Source organism: Pituophis catenifer, unplaced genomic scaffold, assembly GCF_029215685.1.
Source record: "Pituophis catenifer annectens isolate HBS135680 unplaced genomic scaffold, rPitCat1.0.hap2 SCAF_1, whole genome shotgun sequence".
Classification (NCBI taxonomy): domain Eukaryota; kingdom Metazoa; phylum Chordata; class Lepidosauria; order Squamata; family Colubridae; genus Pituophis; species Pituophis catenifer.
Genome location: NW_027256881.1, coordinates 344,663,136 through 344,677,993, shown reverse-complemented (window position 1 = coordinate 344,677,993; position 14,858 = coordinate 344,663,136). Strand labels below are relative to the sequence as shown.

The 14,858-nt window shown below is 44.8% G+C and overlaps 2 protein-coding genes across 2 annotated transcripts in view; both read left to right on the top strand.

Annotated features, from left to right (window-relative positions):
* On the top strand, positions 1 to 4,184 carry LOC139317570 (phospholipase A2 inhibitor beta-like). Its single transcript, XM_070944667.1, has 2 exons — positions 1 to 89; positions 1,816 to 4,184. The coding sequence occupies exons 1-2, from the start codon at positions 67 to 69 to the stop codon at positions 2,813 to 2,815; spliced, it is 1,023 nt and encodes a 340-aa protein (XP_070800768.1). The 5' UTR covers positions 1 to 66; the 3' UTR covers positions 2,816 to 4,184.
* A 2,743-nt stretch (positions 4,185 to 6,927) lies between these two features.
* LOC139317561 (perilipin-3-like) overlaps positions 6,928 to 14,858 on the top strand; it is a 43,838-nt gene continuing 35,907 nt past the window's right edge. Inside the window, exons 1-2 of the mRNA XM_070944660.1 lie at positions 6,928 to 11,749; positions 13,098 to 13,354. The gene's annotated coding sequence lies outside the window, so the exon portion shown is untranslated. The remainder of the gene's footprint in view (positions 11,750 to 13,097; positions 13,355 to 14,858) is intronic.

Here is a 14,858-nt window from a genome sequence, read left to right as displayed (position 1 = left end):
CCAGCGCAGGTATATAAGAGAGTTCCTGCTGAACACAGCATTCGAGAAAGAGGGAGGCTGGCAGACATGTGGTTTGAAGAAAACTACAGGTAAGTACACACTTTTTGGTGTGGTTTGGTGTGTTGGTTTGAAAAAAGAAGGAAGGAAGGAAGGAAGGAAGGAAGGAAGGAAGGAAGGAAGGAAGGAAGGAGGAGGAGGAAAGTAAGGAAAGAAAGAAGAAAGAGGGAAAGAAGGGAAAGAAAGAGGGAGAGAGAGAAAGAAAAAGAAAGAAAAAAGAAAGAAGGAAGGAAGGAAGGAGAGTGAGGGAGGAGGAAAGGAAGGAAAAAGAAAGGAGAGAGAGAAAGAAGGGAAAGAAAGAGGGAGGGAGAGAGAGAGAAAAAAAAAGAAGGAAGGAAGGAGTGTGAGAGGGAGGTGGAAAGGAAGGAAAGAAAAGAGAGAAAGAAGGGAAAGGAAGCGGGAGTGAGAAAGAAAAAGAAGGAAGGAAGGAAGGAAGGAAGGAAGGAAGGAAGGAAGGAAGGAAGGAAGGAAGGAAGGAAGGAGAGTGTGAGGGAGGAAGAAAGGAAGGAAAGAAAGAAGAAAGGGAAAGAAAGAGGGAGAGAGAGAGAAAAAGAAGGAAGGAAGGAAAAAAAGAAGAGAGAGAAAGAAGGGAAAGAAAGAGAGAGAGAGAAAAAGAAGGAAGGAAGGAAAGAAAGAAGAGAGAGAGAAAGAAGGGAAAGAAAGAGGGAGAGAGAGAGAGAGAGAAAAGGAAGGAAGGAAGGAAGGAAGGAAGGAAGGAAGGAGAGTGTGGGAATCAAAGCCATGGAAGCTGCAAAAAGTCACATCGGTTTGATTCCCATTCTTCCAAATTTCTAGTCCTTAAAATTTTCTAACTGAGAAACAGAAAGATTGGACCCTAAACAAACATGTTTCACACCAAGATGCACATTTTGGAAGAAAGAGAATGGCAAGAAGAAGCAAACAAGGAATTGTGGCTATTGGGCCTTGCTGGGGGGGCGGGGTTCTTGGGGGTTTAAAAATGGAGGGAGGCAAAAGGAAGAGGGAGGCAAGGAAGGAAGGAGGGAGGGAGAGAGGGAGGATAGAAGGATGGAGGTAAGTGGAGAGAAGGAGGGGGGAGGAGAAAGAGAGGGAAGGAAGGAATGAAAAAGGAGCAAGGGATGGATGGAAGAAAGGAAGGAAGGAGAAAAAGAAGGATGACAGTAAGGAGAGAGGAGAAAGGGAATGAAGGAATGAAAAAGGAGCAGGATTGATGGATAGAAGGAAGAAAGGAAGAAGAAATAGAGGGGGAAGGAAGGAAGGAGAAAAAGTTGAAGGAGGGAGGGTAGAGAAGTAGGGAAGAAGGAGAAAGAGAGGAAAGGGAGGAATGAAAAAGGGAGGGAGGCAGGGAAGGGACAGAGGGAGGAGAAATAGAGGGAGGTCAAGGGAAAGGAAGGGAGAGAGGCAGGCAGGCAGGCAGGAAGGAAAGAAGGAACAAAGTGAAAAGAGAAGAAGGGAAGGAAAAGGAAAGGGAAGGAAAAGAGTTGAAAACCCTCCCAGTCGACAGCCTCAGCTCAGTCTGACCATCTTCTATTCCAAGCCCCTTATCAAATTTGGAAATAACCCACAGCCGGGAGGGGCTGCAGATATTTCGGGAGAGCTCTCAACCCCGATTGAGCAATAGATTGGTGTCGGTGGAATTGAACAGAAGGAAAAGTCAGTTCCGCATCTGGGAACAGAAGGCAGAAACAGAGGACGGGGAGACGAGTCCTGGCTGGGGCATGTGTGAAAGGGAAGCTGAAGGTGTTGGATCTCTCTTTTTCTCTCCCGGCTTCTCCATAGGATGAAGCCTTCAGCTCCACCTCTTCTGATCGCCTGCCTTGTGATGTCCCTCAACAGCTACACCCAACAGGTCCCTCACTGCCAGCCACTTTTCGGCTCAAAAAATACCGCGGGTTTTAACTGCAACGATTCATCGCTCCGCGAATTTCCCACCGGCTTCCCCACTGAAACCACAACCATCTCCGTTCAGTCCACCCAGATCTCCAGCCTTGGTGCGGAGGCCTTGAAGGGTCTTCCGGAGCTCCAGAGTCTTTATCTGTCCAACAACCAGCTGAAGACGCTTCCGGATGGCCTCTTCCGTGACCTCCCACACCTGCACTCCCTCGATCTCTCGGGAAATCTCCTGGAAGATCTAGCTCCAGAGCTCTTCAAAAATGTAGGTAGCCTGGCCTACCTAGCGCTCAGTAGAAACCAGCTGGCCGAACTGCGTCCATCTTGGTTCGAAACCCTGGAGGACCTCAAGAAGCTGCATCTCGACCACAATCGGCTGAAGGAGATCCCGACTTCTTGCTTCCGTAAGCTGACGCTGTTGCTGTCGCTGGATCTCTCCTCCAACCTCCTCAGTTGTCTCTCTCCGGAGATGTTCAGAGGCCTCACATTTTTAACGGTTTTAAATCTGAATAACAACCCCATCCAGTCTATCGCCCCCAACACCTTCCGTGGGACTCCCACGCTGTGGATCCTCTCCCTGAGTAACACCGGCCTGACCCACGTTCCGGCTGGGCTCTTTCAGTCCTTGAAACAACTGGGGCGATTGGATCTCTCCGCCAACGAGATCACCTCTCTGGATTCTCCCTTGGTCAACGTGACTTTCGCGCTCACTCTCGATCTCTCCGGGAACCCGTGGGCGTGTGACTGCCGCCTACAAGCTCTCTTAAACTGGGTCCAGAAAGACGGCGTGGATTTGTTCCCCAACGAGAACGTTGTCTGCGCTTTCCCCAAAAGTCTGAAGGGTCAAGTTGTAACTCCGCTTAATGGATCTCAGCTTTGTGCCTGCTAAAACCTTCGAGACGGATCTTTTCCCAACTTGGCTCAGCTGGTGTGCTGCAAGATGGGTGGGCTTCAATTCCCAGAATGCCTCAGTCACCATGTATGGACTTCCAATTCCCAGAATTCCCAAGCTGGCATGCTTTAAGATGAATGGACTTCAACACCCAGAATCCTCCAGTCACCATGTATGGACTTCAACTCCCAGAATTCACAAGCCAACATGCTTTCAGATGATTGGACTTCAGTTCCCAGAATCCTCCAGGCACCATGCACGGACTTCAACTCCCAGAATTCACAAGCCAACATGCTTTCAGATGATTGGACTTCAGTTCCCAGAATCCTCCAGGCACCATGCATGGATTTCAACTCCCAGAATTCCCAAGGTGGCATGCTTTAAGATGAATGGACTTCAACATCCAGAATCCTCCAGTCACCATGTATGGACTTCAACTCCCAGAATTCCCAAGCTGGCATGCTTTCAGATGATTGGACTTCAGTTCCCAGAATTCCCCAGCCACCATGCATGGACTTCAACTCCCAGAATTCCCAAGCTGGCATGCTTTAAGATGAATGGACTTCAACATCCAGAATCCTCCAGTCGCCATGTATGGATTTCAACTCCCAGAATTCACAAGCCAACATGCTTTCAGATGATTGGACATCAGTTCCCAGAATCCCCCAGCCACTATGCATGGACTTCAACTCCCAGAATTCCCAAGGTGGCATGCTTTAAGATGAATGGACTTCAACATCCAGAATCCTCCAGTCACCATGTATGGATTTCAACTCCCAGAATTCACAAGCCAACATGCTTTCAGATGATTGGACATCAGTTCCCAGAATCCCCCAGCCACTATGCATGGACTTCAACTCCCAGAATTCCCAAGGTGGCATGCTTTAAGATGAATGGACTTCAACATCCAGAATCCTCCAGTCACCATGTATGGACTTCAACTCCCAGAATTCCCAAGCCGGCATGCTTTCAGATGATTGGACTTCAGTTCCCAGAATTCCCCAGCCACCATGCATGGACTTCAACTCCCAGAATTCACAAGCTGGCATGCTTTAAGATGAATGGACTTCAACATCCAGAATCCTCCAGTCACCATGTATGGATTTCAACTCCCAGAATTCACAAGCTGGCATGCTTTCAGATGATTGGACTTCAGTTCCCAGAATTCCCCAGCCACCATGCATGGACTTCAACTCCCAGAATTCCCAGGCGGGAATATTTTAAGATAGGGGGCTTCAACTCCCAGAATTCCCAATGAGCATGCTGTAAGATACGTTTAAAAGAATAAAAGAGGGAAAAAGCTGTAGAAAGCCAGACAATAAAAGAAAAAAAAACACACCAGATAATTAAACATGAATCAGAAAAATTAAGCTTTTTGATTTTCTTTTCAACATTAACAAACCCGTTTTCTCTCTCCGCCATTTTCAGCATTATAGACTTCCCTTCCACCCCTTACTCAGTCCTTTTTCAATCCAAAAATCACCCCTTCGCTTTCTTCCACTTTCACGAAAAACTCTGTAAAGAACAGGTGGTCCTCGACTTACAACAGTCCATTTAGTGACCGTTCAAAGTTACAACGGCGGAGTGGTCACGTGATCAAAATTCAGACGCTTGGCAACTGACTCGTATTTATGACGGTTGCAGTGTCCCGGGGTCACATGATCCATTTTTGTGAACTTCTGGTGAGCAAAGTCAAATCAGGAAGCTGGATTCACTTAACAATCCTGTTTCTAATTTAACAAATGCAATAATTCACTTAACAACTGCGGGAAGGGAAGGGAAGGGAAGGGAAGGGAAGGGAAGGGAAGGGAAGGGAAGGGAAGGGAAGGGAAGGGAAGGGAAGGGAGTAAATAGATGAAGAAGGGAAGGGAAGGAAGAAGGGAAGGGAGTAAATAGATGAAGAAGAGAAGGGAAGGAAGGAAGAAGAAGGGAAGAGAGTAAATAGATGAAGAAGGGAAGGGAAGGATAGGGAAAGGAGAGGAAAGGAAAGGAAAGGAAAGGAAAGGAAAGGAAAGGAAAGGAAAGGAAAGGAAAGGAAAGGAAAGGAAAGGAAAGGAAAGGAAAGGAAAGAAGGGAAGGGTGTAAATGGATGAAGAAGGGAAGGGAAGGGAAGGGAAGGGAAGGGAAGGGAAGGGAAGGGAAGGGAAGGGACTAAATAGATGAAGAAGGGAAGGGAAGGAAGAAGGGAAGGGAGTAAATAGATGAAGAAGAGAAGGGAAGGAAGGAAGAAGAAGGGAAGAGAGTAAATAGATGAAGAAGGGAAGGGAAGGATAGGGAAAGGAAAGGAAAGGAAAGGAAAGGAAAGGAAAGAAGGGAAGGGTGTAAATGGATGAAGAAGGGAAGGGAAGGGAAGGGAAGGGAAGGGAAGGGAGTAAATAGATGAAGAAGGGAAGAGAAGGGAAGGGAAGGGAGTAAATAGATGAAGAAGGGAAGGGAAGGATAGGGAAAGGAAAGGAAAGGAAAGGAAAGGAAAGGAAAGGAAAGGAAAGGAAAGGAAAGGAAAGGAAAGGAAAGGAAAGGTGTAAATGGATGAAGAAGGGAAGGGAAGAATAGGGAAAGGAAAGGAAAGGAAAGGAAAAAGAAGGGAAGAGAGTAAATAGATGAAGAAGGGAAGGGAAGGGAAGGAAGAAGGGAAGGGAATAAATAGATGAAGAAGGGAAGAGAAGGAAGGAAGAAGAAGGGAAGAGAGTAAATAGATGAAGAAGGGAAGGGAAGGATAGGGAAAGGAAAGAAGGGAAGGGTGTAAATGGATGAAGAAGGGAAGGGAAGGATAGGGAAAGGGAAAGGAAAGGAAAGGAAAGAAGGGAAGGGTGTAAATGGATGAAGAAGGGAAGGGAAGGATAGGGAAAGGGAAAGGAAAGGAAAGAAAGAAGGGAAGGGAGTAAATAGATGAAGAAGGGAAGGGAAGAGGAAAGAGGAAAAGAAAGGAAAGGAAAAGGAAAAGGAAAAAGGAAAAGAACTCTGACTGCTGCAACAATTGCTCACTGAGTCAAACCACCCCTTATCAAATTGGCAGATAACACAAAGCGAATGCAAACATTTTAGGAGAGGGGACGATTCCGAAAGCTCCCAACAGCCTTGAGCAACAGGTTGATGATGGTGGACTTGAAGAGGGACACTGGCGCTCCAGGGTCCTCTTCCAACACCGTTATCCTGTCATCTGGAAACGGAAGGCAGAAACAGAGGAGGGGGGAGACGGGGCTGGGCAGTGGCAGGTGTGAAGGTGGACCTATCAGCCTTTTCAGGTACTCCCAAGGGTGCCTTTTTTTTTTCTCAAGAGGCAACTAGACTTTCTGGTTTTTCGTTGAAGACCTTTCGCTTCTCCTCCAAGAAGCTTCTTCAACTCTGACGGAATGGTGGGGAACGGAAGGATTTCTACTCCTTGCAGACAAATCTGGTCATTTGCATCCTTTTCAGAGAGATGTTGAGGCCACTTGGAGGTTTATCTGTGTCTTTAGGATCACCTGAGTGGTGCAAATAGGTGTGGAGCCTCCTTGGAACTGCTGAAAGGACTGTGTTGTAGACTGGAGATAGATGATGTCGTATCCCTTCCCCTCTGTTGAGGGTTCTCCAAGTGGCCTCAAGGACTCTCTCAAAAGAATACAAATGACCAGCTGTCTGAAAGGAATGTAAATCCTTCCATTCCCCACCATCCAGTCAGAGCTGAAGAAGCTTCTCGGATGAGGAGCAAAATGTTTTCAAAAGAAAAAAACAAAAAAGTCCAGTTGCCTCCTGAAAAAAGCCTGTAGTACAGTGGACTAAAGCACTGTTATTAACATCTGCTGCTTGCAATTACTGCAAGTTCAAATCTCACCAGGCTCAAGGTTGACTCAGCCTTCCATCCTTTCAAAGGTAGGTGAAATGAGGACCCAGATTGTGGGGGGCAATAAACTGACTTTGTATAAAATATACAAAAGTATGAAGGCTATTGCTTAACGCATTTTTTTTTTTAATTTGATTTGTATGCCGCCCTTCTCCGGAGACTCAGGGCGGCTTACAATGCGTTAAGCAACAGCCTTCATACTTTTTGTATATTTATACAAAGTCAGCTTACTGCCCCCACAAACTGGGTCCTCAATTTACCTACCTTAGAAAGGATGGAAGGCTGAGTCAACCTTGAGCCTGGTAAGATTCGAACCTGCAGTAATTGCAGGCAGCTGTGTTAATAATAGGGTGCTTTAAACCACTGTACTACCAAGGCTCTTTGTAAGGGCGGCATTGTAAGCCGCCCTGAGTCTCCGGAGAAGGGCGGCATATAAATTAAAGCAAAAAAAAAAAAAAAAAAGCACCTTTGGGGCAACCATAACCTAGACGACTGAGAATCTCGACAGACTTTTAGCTGTACAATTTGGGATGAACCCCCTTTGAATGGTGTGGGAGTTAGGAATGGATTTCCAGGGGGGAAAATTGCAGACTACAGGAACTATTTCCACCACTCAGGTGACCCTGTGTTCTGCGCCAGCTACGGACCCCAAAAAACGCAGCACAAACAAAGTTTGTACAAACTTTAGTTTACTAAATCAAATCAGTCTTTTTTTCAAACAAAGGCTGTCAATTAACTTTTCTTAACAGCCTACAAGAATCCAAAGAATAAATAATCGTAATCTTACTATGGTTGGCAGAAAGCCGAGAAGCAATTTGCAGAGAACTAAGATCAAGACGCGAAGGAGAGGGAACGATGTTGTTCCCTGCAAATTGCTTCAGTCAGTGTTCCTCCTTAAATAGGCTAAGGAAGTGGCCAATTAGCCCCAAGCCTTACTCTCAAGGAGACCTCCTCCTGAGGAGCCACTCCTGCCTTTTGGCAGCTCCTCCTCTTCGTCTTCTTCACTTATGGGAGCTTCTGGAGGTTCTGAAGGCCCTGGCTGAATCCCCGCCTCTGGCACCACATCTTCTCCAGCCTCCTCATTGTCCGACTCGAGTGCCAGCTGCACAGGCTGCTGGCACAGCACCACACCAGCCTCCTCGCTGTCGGAATCAGCTACTAGCTGCACAAGCCGCTGACGGGCCACAACACCCTGAGGACACAGACAAACCTCCAAGTGGCCTCAACGACCCTCTCAAAGGATGCCAATGACCAGCTGTCTGCAAGGAATATAAATCCTTCCGTTTCCCCACCATCCAGTCAGAGTTGGAGAAGCTTCTTGGAGGAGAAGCAAAATGTCTTCAAAAGAAAAAACAAGAAAGTCCAGTTGCCTCTTGAAAAAAAGGACGTTTGGGACAACCCCGAGACTGAGAATCTCTACAGACTGTCAGATTCACTTAACGACCGTACTAACTTATCAACTGCTGTGATTCACTTAGCAACCGTGGCAAGAACGGTCGTAAAATAAAGGGAGGGAAGAGAGGGGATTTACTTAAATTGGTTTACCGAACAAATTCACTTAACAAACGTCTCCCTTCTGTTTTAGCAAACAGCTAAACAAATAGCTCTCCCAATTGCTTCTCTTGAATATTGTTCGGTTTGGTTCCTTAATTATTTTCCTTGGCTCTCCCCACCCAACCTCGCTTTCTAATTGGGAAGAAAACAAACGAGTTACCCGCTATTGTTTCAGCTTGCAAATGGATGACAATGGCGCAAGTCCCTTGGAAGTTTTAAATTAAATCCAATCGCTTCGAAGATATTCGCCAATTGGCGGTGATTTAACTGAGCAATAAAAACCCAAGCTAAAATAGCACTTGCTATATCCCAAAGCGGTTTTTTTCTTTCTTTCTGGCATTTATTTGCTTATCTGCTCCTTCCTTTAAATAATCCCCGCGATTGATGTAAACAGAAATAAAGGCAAATTAAGAATTAAGGGGAGGGGGAAGGAGGAGGAGGGACGGGAATACTGCAGGGAAATAAAACCGAGGGAGGAATTCGGGCTGTTGCAAATGCTGAATCTGGCGCGGGGAGGAACTCAGTTGGCATCTAAGCTTGGCACCTGCCGAAATCTTTAAAAACGCGGTGCCAGAAATACTGAATCCAAAAAGAAGACACATCTCCAGAATTACAAGGTTAAATCCGTTTCTGCTCCAGCTGACTACACCAGAGGTGGGTTTCAGCAGGTTCTGACCAGTTCTGGAGAACCGGTAGCGGAAATTTTGAGTAGTTCGGAGAACCGGTAGTAAACATTCTGACTGGCCCCGCCCCCCATCTATTCTCTGCCTCCCGAGTCCCAGCTGATGGGGAGGAAATGGGGATTTTGCAGTATCCTTCCCCCGGATTGGGGAGGGAATGGAGATTTTATAGTATCCTTCCCCTGCCACGCCCACCAAGCCATGCCACGCCCACCAAGCCACACCCACAAAACCGGTAGTAAACAAATTTGAAACCCACCACTGGACTACACCAATATGGGGTGTTCCCATTGGCTGATTTGGAAAACAATACCGTGATGGTGTGGGAAGCCCCACCCTCCTCCTTTTAGAGCAAGCGTGTCAAACTCAAGGCCCGTGGGCCGAATTCGGCCCACAGGGTGCTTAACTCTGGCCCGCAGTGCCAGCCTGGAAATAACAAAGGATTGGCCCACCATGCCTCTTGGCCAGCCAAAACAGGGCATGGGGGGGCCCACGCATGGCCCCTGCACAGCCTGTTTGCAACCTGGACGACCTCCTGAAGACTTTGCCAGCCAAACCGGAGCATGGGGGGGGGCACATGGCCTCTGCGTGGCTTGCTTTGGCCAGCAAAGTGCTGCAGGAGCCTGTCCTGGCTGAAAACCGGCCGCGAAAACTGCCCCCTCCCCACCCCTGGGCAGCCCGCAGAGAACTAATAATGCTGATCCAGCCCTTGAATAAATCCAATTTGACATCCGTGTTCTAGAGAATGAAATATTTGGGGGGATATTAAAAGAGGCAGAATATTCTATTTTCGCAAAGGGAGAAACAGAGAAACATGTTTTTAGAGGCAGAAAGCAGCCCCCAGTCTTTCTTAATAGCCTCCCAATAGATTTTGTGATCATTAAGAAAGACATTGGCCAGCCTATTCACAAAGAAAACACCTTCACCTTCAGCCGCAGGATTAAAATTTACATCCTTCTCCACCCAAATTGTAAGAACAGGACATGATCTTTTTGGACATAATAGGTTTAACCCACCACCCTTAGAATAGCAAAAGCCTAGCCTAAATGGTTTTTTAATTGGGATTTTAAATGTTATGGATTTGGGGGTTTTAAATTGGGAAGCTAATGATTTAATTCTTTTTTAATTATCTTAACTTGTGTATTTGTATGTTTTTTAATTGTGGCTGTTCACCGCCCTGAGTCCCCTCTGGGAGAAGGGCGGTATACAAATTAAATAAATAAATAAATAAATAAATAAATAAATAAATAAATAAATAAATAAATAAATAAATAAATAAATAAATAAATAAATAAATAAATAAATAAATAAATAAATAAATAAATAAATAAAAGACAGACGTGGCCTAGAGATGAAGCTCTCACCTCACAAGTTTGATGGCTGTAAGTTTGATTCTAAGTTAGAGGCCGATATTTCTCTCTCTGGGCACAATGAGAATATATCTGCTGAACAAAACTCCACACTGGTGACAGGAAGGGCATCCGGCACAGGTGAAATCTAGCAGGTTCTGACAGGTTCTGGAGAACCGATAGCGGAAATTTTGAGTAGTTTGGAGAACCGGCAAATACCACATCTGGCTGGCCCCCGAGTGGGGTGGGAATGGGGATTTTACAGTATCCTTCCCCTGGAGTGGGGTGGGAATGGGGATTTTGCAATATCCTTCCCCTGGAGTGGGGTAGGAATGGAGATTTTGCAGTATCCTTCCCCTGCCACGCCTACCAAGCCACGCCGAGCAAGCCACACCACGCCAAGCCACGCCCATAGAACCAGTAGTAAAAAAAACTGGATTTCACCACTGGCATCCGGCCATTAAACTAGCTCCATTTAGTTGCGGGGTCTTTAAAAGAAGATGATTAGAATAGCAAAAGACACAGCGCTCTCTGCATTGCACAATCCCCAGCAACATTTCAGAAACCGTGTAAAAAAACCTTCATATTTTCATACAGAAAATTTTGAAAACGGAGATAAAAAATGAAACCAGAACTTTTTCTTTTTTGGGTTTAATGGAAAAAGAATTGGGGGGGGAAAAATTGGAACTTTTGTTATTATATAGGTGGACCGCAGCAAGACTACCGGTATTCTATGCACAAAAATGGAAGGACACTTCGATTCCTACCACGGATGAATGGTTGATGGAGTTGGCCGAAATGGCAAAATTGACTACTTTGATTAAAGAAAAGAACATACCGATAAGTACTTTTGTTTCCACATGGAGACCGCTTCTGAATTCCGTGCTTGATGTGGAAAAGAATGAAAATCTGATTTGGGGATTTACCCATTAGACTGATAGATCTTTACAGAAACGGCTTGTTCGTATTATTATGAAAAAAAACAGTTGTGATGTTAATGCCTTATTTTATTTTATTTATTTATTATTTATTTATTTATTTCCAATTTATATACCGCACCTTCTCCCGAGGGACTCAGGGCAGTGTACAGCCAGATAAAAACATACAATACAAACATTAAAAACAGTTAAAAGGATATATATTAATTTGGCCCCAATTTTACTGTAACAGAGAGTTGGAAGTCAATGCTTCTTTTTTTTTTTTCTTTCCTCACCTCTCTTTCCTCATCTTTCCCCCCACTGCTTTTCTATTTACTTTGTAGTTTGTATTTTATAATACTTTATAATTCAATAAAAAAAATATTGACACCACAGAAACTGTGTAAAAATCCTTGCACTCGTCAAAGCTAATTTTTCAGCTGTCCCAGCTGCTCATCAATAAACTTCCTTTCTTAAGCAGCCTCCATTTTATTCCCGGCTTCGAACTGGGTCTGGATTTTTCTTCCAACAATGGTATGGTTTTCCAAATCACCTTGCCCAAGGTGGTAAGATTTCCTGGTGGTCTTCCATCCAAGGACGGAAAAGGAGTGAGTGTCTTTTATCTAGGATCTCGATGGCCGTCATGTGCATCCATTTTGCTCATTTCTGTCCATCCCTGTCCATTTTATATTTACGTTACTTCTGCTTTAAAATAGTGATTATTAAATTCAGCCATTTTAAGACCTGTGGACTTCAACTCCCAGAATTCCTCAGCCAACCATGTTAACTGAGGAATTCTGGGAGTTGAAAGTCCACAGGTCTTAAAGTGGCTACGTTTGTGGGACATTGTTTTAAAGGGTGTCCTTTGTAGTAAAACGGAGGTGTCCAACCTTGGCAACTTTTAAGACTTGTGGACTTCAACTCCCAGAATTGACCAGCTAGGGAATTCTGGGAATAGAAGTCCACAAGTCTTAAAAGTTGTCAAGATTGGACACTCCTGTAGTAAAACCTTGTTTAACGGACAAGCAGATGACCCCCAAAAATGTGAAATTTACTAAACCAAGGTCTGCTACATCACATTCGATTAATATTTGGAGGCAACAAAGCTCACCTAACCCCTGTCTTGCTTAGCAACAGAAATGTAGGGCTCAATTGATGTTGTAAATTGAGGACTGCCTGTAATCCGAATAGTTCTGAATAAGGATGATGTCCAAATGTGGGGCTCAGCACCCATCAGGATGCATCCTCCTCTTTCCAGCATCAGCTTCACATTGCGGGGGTTGCCATGGTAACAAGAGCCTTCACAGCAAAAAGAATATAGAAGGTGGTTGCCATAGTCACTAACTCTTCGCCCCTCCCACCCCAGACTTCATGTGCTCCAGATGTCATTATAGAATTGCAGATGTCCCACAGTGAAGGGCCAATTGACTTAAGACCTGATTACTGTGCCAGCCATGCCCTTCTCCAGAACACTCCATTCCACACATCTTAAACTCACCCACCTAGAGAAACATTGCCTTAGATCAGGGATCTCCAAACTTGACAAAACTTTTAAGCCTTGTGGACTTCAACTCCCAGAATTCCCCAGCCAGCTATGTTATGCTGGCTGGGGAATTCTGGGAGTTGAAGTCCACGAGCCTTAACAGTTGCCAAAATTGGAGACCTATGTTTTTAGACCACTGCCTGGCACCCTAGCCGTGGTTCCTCCTTAAATCTGAACTGTAAACCTTGCCATCTATGTCCTATTATTCCCTTTCGGCCACCTTCTGCATATGCTCAGAGGCACTCTTTTTCTCCTTTTTCTTTTTTTCCCCCTCTTTCCATCTGCATACATTGTAGCGCCGTTCCCCTCTTCCTTGCCTCCTTCCCCACCCCTCTGGAAAATATTCCACGGCTTCTAATATTACTAATAATTATTAATTATAAACCCCTTCCCTTTTTTTTCGCCCTATCTAGAAACGCCTCGCTTTCCAACGCACGTGCAGCACGAAGTTTCGCTCTCCCCGCGGCTCCCCGCCCGCTTCCGTCCCGTCTCTTTCCTCATTGGCTGCCGTCCAGCCCTCCCCTTCGCTGATTGGCTCCGACGCGCTGCGATGGAACGAAAATTCCCGGGCCAACGTTCTAACCACGCCCACCCACCCCTCTCCGGATCAGCTGCAGTGGTTCGCGGGTCGAGTTTTGAGCGTGACGTCGATTCACACGGGAGTAAGAGGGTAAGGAGTAGCTCCACCGGGTCGGAAACTTACGTGCAACGGGGAGGAGGAGCGTGGGAATTGGAGCTGCCGGCTTCGAGGGAGACTTTTCCCCAATATTCCGCGCTTAAGGGGAAATCCAGAAGTTCGGTGACTTGAGATTTAATGCGGGGAAACTCGCGCGTGGGAACGCGTGCTTGCGAGTTTCTATTGCGTCTTCTTGAAACTCATAAAGGGCCGCCTTCTTGCACGTCCGAACTTGTAGATTAGATTATTTCCCATGCGGGGTGAACTATCTGCGTGGTTTCCTCTGATGCGATTTTTTTATAAAATAGATTTTAAACTTTTTAAAAGTTTTGTTTTTTCCCCCCCTGAGTCGTCATATCAAGCCAAGCGGGCCCGAACAATGAAAAAGCCTTGTGTCGGTTTTGAGAGGGTGATTTTATTTTATTTTATTTTTTAAAAAATCTTTTTTATGTTTGTTTTTTCAATCAGTTTGTTTATTCGAAGTTTGAAGAACTTTAAAAGTAAGTTTTTTGGAAAAGATCTCTCATTTGGTTAAAAAAACCTAAAGTGAGGTCAAAATATTCCTTGCCCTGCGGGATCTTTCGGGTTCTCTTTTCTTCTTTAAAAGGAGAAGTGGTTGATGTCGAAGGAATCCAGCTGTTGATCGTGATTTTCTGCTTTGTTTTTGTTTCTTAAAAACTTTAGGGGCAGTTTTGATACGTTTGTATATTGTTTTTGTTGGATTGTTGTTGCGAGTTGCCCAGAGTTACTTAGATGAGATGGGTGGCATTAAAAATAATTTATCCCTCTAATTCCATCCTCCCCCTCTTTCTAGGTTTCCCTCTCTTACACGTACACACACTCATCCTGAATTCGTGCAGTCACACACATACAGTGACTTTCAATTGTCACAATTGAGCTGAAAATTTCTTAAGAGAGACACAGTTGAGTGAGTTTTGCCCCTTTTTGCCATCTTTCCTGCCTTCGTTGTTAAGTGAATCACTGCCGTGGATAAGTTAGCAGTCTGGTGGTTAACTTATCTTAAGATAAGTTAACTTAAGCTAACCCAACTTCCCCATTGACTTTATTAGTCCAATTTATTATTAGTCCAATTTATTTATTTATTTATTTTTAAATATACTTTATTAAATTTTGTCATTATAAAAGAAAATATACAATCTCTATGTCCTTCAGAGGTACAGTGTTTATACAATTTACGGAATCATACGTTAAATAAACTTCATCTTTGTCTATTCAATATTCTATACAATATAGCTCGTATTTCAAGTGCATAACAAGTCATATCCTGAAATCATGTTTTTGTCTTATTCTTCAACCAATTGTACCAATTTCCCCATACTTCATAATGTTTAGATTTCTCCTCATCGTTTATCTCACTCGTCAATTTTGCCATTTCTGCGCACTCTAGGATTTTGTTTATTAGTATTTCTTCTGTGGGTATGGATTTGTTTTTCCACTATTTTGCAAAAGCTAATCTAGCCGCAGTTGTGATCTGGAT